The sequence below is a fragment of the Salvia hispanica genome, chromosome 2 (assembly GCF_029641045.1).
Source record: "Salvia hispanica isolate PSC_SH4W2 chromosome 2, Shi_PSC_v1, whole genome shotgun sequence".
NCBI lineage: Eukaryota > Viridiplantae > Streptophyta > Magnoliopsida > Lamiales > Lamiaceae > Salvia > Salvia hispanica.
In genome coordinates, this window is record NC_142693.1 from 42942803 (window position 1) to 42946782 (window position 3980).

General features: G+C 32.0%; 1 protein-coding gene across 2 annotated transcripts; it reads right to left on the reverse strand.

Annotated features, from left to right (window-relative positions):
• Positions 1–645: 645 nt before the first annotated feature.
• Positions 646–1651, reverse strand: LOC125202613 (uncharacterized). Of its 2 annotated transcripts, none has more exons than XM_048101054.2 (4): positions 1510–1651; positions 1382–1448; positions 1074–1307; positions 646–991 (listed from the first exon to the last, which is right to left on the reverse strand). In XM_048101054.2, exons 1-4 carry the CDS (start codon positions 1597–1599, stop codon positions 924–926), a joined length of 459 nt encoding a protein of 152 aa, XP_047957011.1. In that variant the 5' UTR covers positions 1600–1651; the 3' UTR covers positions 646–923. The 2 variants fall into 2 exon arrangements, with proteins under 2 accessions (XP_047957011.1, XP_047957010.1); XM_048101053.2 differs by having other exon boundaries at positions 646–995.
• Between the last annotated feature and the right edge of the window lie 2329 nt (positions 1652–3980).

Below are 3980 nucleotides of genomic sequence, written 5' to 3' on the forward strand. Positions count from 1 at the left end.
ATAATTCATATCTTCCACGTCATCGATAATAAATTTTAGGGCTCTAAGGTTAGGGTTCTAAATTCCGGGATGTTACACATACTGTCTCTCTTCACAAGTAAAAATAACTTCAAAGTTGATGGCACAAGAGCATCCGCAAAATTGATCACATTTATACAAAACTATGTTTGTTTATCCTATCATTTTCGAAAATATCATAGCTTAAAGATTACAAAATATACCATAAAATGTGATATATATAGTCGGAGCTTGGACGTGGGATATCCACATGGATACACAAAATGATATGCTAACCAAAGCTTTCGAAAAAAAAAGAAGAAATATCATATCATTCTCATCTCTATGTAACTTCCTGTTTTCTTCAGCATAACTCTTCCTCTGTCTCCAACAACGCCACGATTATCCTCACGATCCATCAAAAATATGATTTCAAGTAGTAAATCAATGGATTAAATTGTGTATCCATCGATGAACCACCTTAAATTAGACCTCTGACTTTTATAAAAGCAAACGCCCAGAAAAATTAACAAAGTCTGAGTCAGCGAAAGTAGTGTTCAGTTCATTAGACAAGAAACTAGTGAAATACAATGTACTCCATGTGGCTTGTCTAGGACTATATTATTCATAAAAGTGAATGTGAGATGGTTAATCATGAAATTCAATGTAACCTTGACATTGTAAAAACGAACCAAGATACGTTGTCACATGCCTAGCTTTTGAGAAAAAAAAAAGACAACTGAAAATGAGATAAACAACAGTACCATAATAACAGAATTGTTCAACTATCATTGTTTGAAATCCATAAAGATGTCGGACGGTTAGCGAAAGCGTGAACTTGATCGGGGATCACCATCAACCTTATCATCCACTGTCATTTTCAGACCTTAATTTCGATTGCTGATGATGCTCGACGGATTCGGGTTTTACAACAACCTTCTTCTTCGGCTTCCTTCTTTTTTTCTTGTTCGAGCTACAAGCCTCCTCTTCTCGACTAACTAACGATTACAGCATCAAAACACATTTATATGAGTATTACAAAAGCAAAGTGACAGAAAATGACATTCAAATCTCACCTAAACCATTTGCTGCGGCATTTTGTTCAGGCGCATTACTCACATCATTGGCGTTGCCATCGGTATCATCTTCTGAAGCAGGTAACAGAGGCCCGATAATCTTTCTGCGCCGGGAATTTGCTTCTTTCAGCTTCCTCTTCCGAAGCCTCTTCCTCTGAGCCCTGGTCAATTTCCCATCGCCACCGTCGCTGCTTGACATCGATGGCTCCTCCTTATCTATCTCCTCCTCACTCTCTATATTCGAAAATAAAGTAGAAAAATTGAATTGGCTAAAATCTTAAATCATTCCAAGTAATTTTAACAAACACCTGGAGGGTAATTCAACAACTTGATTAAATTAGTTCCTGCTTCATCGTCTTGTTTTTCCTCGTCATCCTGTTTTCAGAAGGATAGATCAGAACATAGATTAGTAATCTGCGGAGCTCTGAAGACATACTTTGTCAGAATCAGACGGGGGCGGATATAGCATCTTGAGAAGGGCGTCATGAAACTTTCGTTGCTTCTCTTCTTCTTTCATTTTTGTCATTTCATTTACTAAATTGACATTTTGAATAACATATGCTCCTTCCGCTTGCCTTCGTCCGCGAAAAGTAGTTCTATTTTTCTAATTTAATCTGTACGTGAATAGAAGTTTCGGTTTATTTTTACCATAAATGGATAATAGAGTCTCAACTTTCACTATTCTTTTCACTCATATTTCATTTAAAACTAATATTTACAAGTGAGAGCTAATTTTTTTCCACTCACTTTACTTAACATTTCTTGAAACTCATACCGCCAAAAATGAGACTCCTAATGACAAACGAAGGGAGGTCTTATAGATGACACACTTGAAAAATGACACAAGATTTTGGAGATATTGTTTTGTGTTTTAGGTGGAGAGGAAATAGTGTATTTATACTAATTGATAGAACATTTTTTTAAAAAGAAATATAACATCTTTTGTGAGACAAATTAAAAAGGAAAGTGTGACATTTATGATGGAAAAGAGGGAGTAGTTTATAGTAGTACTAGTTTATATTAACGTAATCCCTATTGTGGTTGTTCGGTTTGCAAGATTGTATCTCAGGATTAAATATGTAATTTGTTTGGTTCATGAATCCCTCAACTCAATCCTACATGAATAATTATGTGATAATTAGTCATAGTCACTCTCTTAAAAAATAGAGTGAACTACGTAAATGATACTTGATCTTTCACTTTCGCAAATAAATGGTACCTGATCTTTATTTTATATTATTTTTGGTACCCCATGACAAAAATAACCCTAGGTACCAAACATGTAATTTTTTTCATGGAGGATATTTTTGAAAATTTCAATTAAATAGTACCAAATATGTGATTATTTTTTATTCCTTTATTATTTCTTTTTTTCTTCTTTTGTTTCTTCTTCTTTTCTTTTTCTTTTCTCTTCTTTTTCTTCTTTCTTTTTAGTGTTTTATACATACATCCAATACATTCATAATATAAATAAAAAACAAAATACCTAATTAAATTAATTTTTAAAGTAATGAAATCAATTTAATATTTTTTATTAAACTATTTTATACTCATTTTAAGGTTAAAACACCTAACTAAAAATATTCAAGTTTTTATATCATTATGAATATAATTCATAATGTTAAATTCTTATTAAGGCTACTATATTAGTTAGTTACTAATTTAATATAAAATAATAATAACAATAATAATAATAATAATAATTACATATATTATGTGATTCATAATTTATATAATTATACTGCAATTATTTATTAATTACTATCAGTTTTTAGTATTATAACAATAATATTATTATAATAATTAAATATAATTATAACTATAATTATATTTAAGTAGGGTCATATTCTAATTCTTATAGCACCCTAATCCAAAATCAAGACCAAATCTCCACCCTTAAATTTTAAAATGAGTGAATGAGATTAAATCTTACGAATCTCAATAAAGAGTAGGCAAAATATCAACAATAGGGTAATATCGTCATTAGGTTATCATATGATAATTTTCGTGAATGTTTTTTTATATCAACATAGTGTATTACAAATATCAACAATATGACATAAGAATATCAACACTAGTACAAGAAAATATCTGATGGGGTTTGGTGCCCCTGCACAGCGGAAGACTTGTACAAAACAAATAAATCAGATACGGATCTATTTGACCGATTATGCGATTAATCAATTCACATGTTTAACAGATAATTGCATGCTAGAACGCAAATAATTCATGCTCATAGAAAGTAAATCCTAAACATGAATACTACGGTTTAGAGTTACCGATTTGATTCTCCAAAGAATCGACGATTGCTCGCGCCTTCTCCACGTGATGATCTTCAATACTAGACCACGGATCTTCTCTCTGGTTTCCGAACTGTATCTCGATATCAGGGTGGGCTGATCTCATCAAAATACTAGAACTCGAATAAAAAAGACAGGAGAAATCCTTCTCCAATTAGGAGAGAAATTCGAACTCCTCTAAGTAGAGGGGGACGAAAATTATGAGTAATAATAATGAATGATTTCTGTCTCCTTTATTCTGCTATTTATATTAAGTTCCTTTTGGGCCCAGACAGGGATCTATGGAAGGTTTTGGATATGGGCTCCCCCAATTAGCTTTTTACTAATTAAATTGAACCTACAATTTAATACAAGCTTATATTGGAATATTACGAGCAGCCACTATAGAAGTAATATTGAACTCTCCCCATCCAAATCCGAAATTACAAGTAATCCGGGTTTCCACTTTGTTTATTATTTATTTCCCTCGCTTAAGATATAAATGTCCATTAATTAATGTCTTTTATGGACTTAATTAATTAACATCTTATTAATTCCAAGAGTGGACTTAGCAAGAGTTATTTATTATTCATAGAGTAATAAAACTCCAACTGGCCAGTTTTCCGAA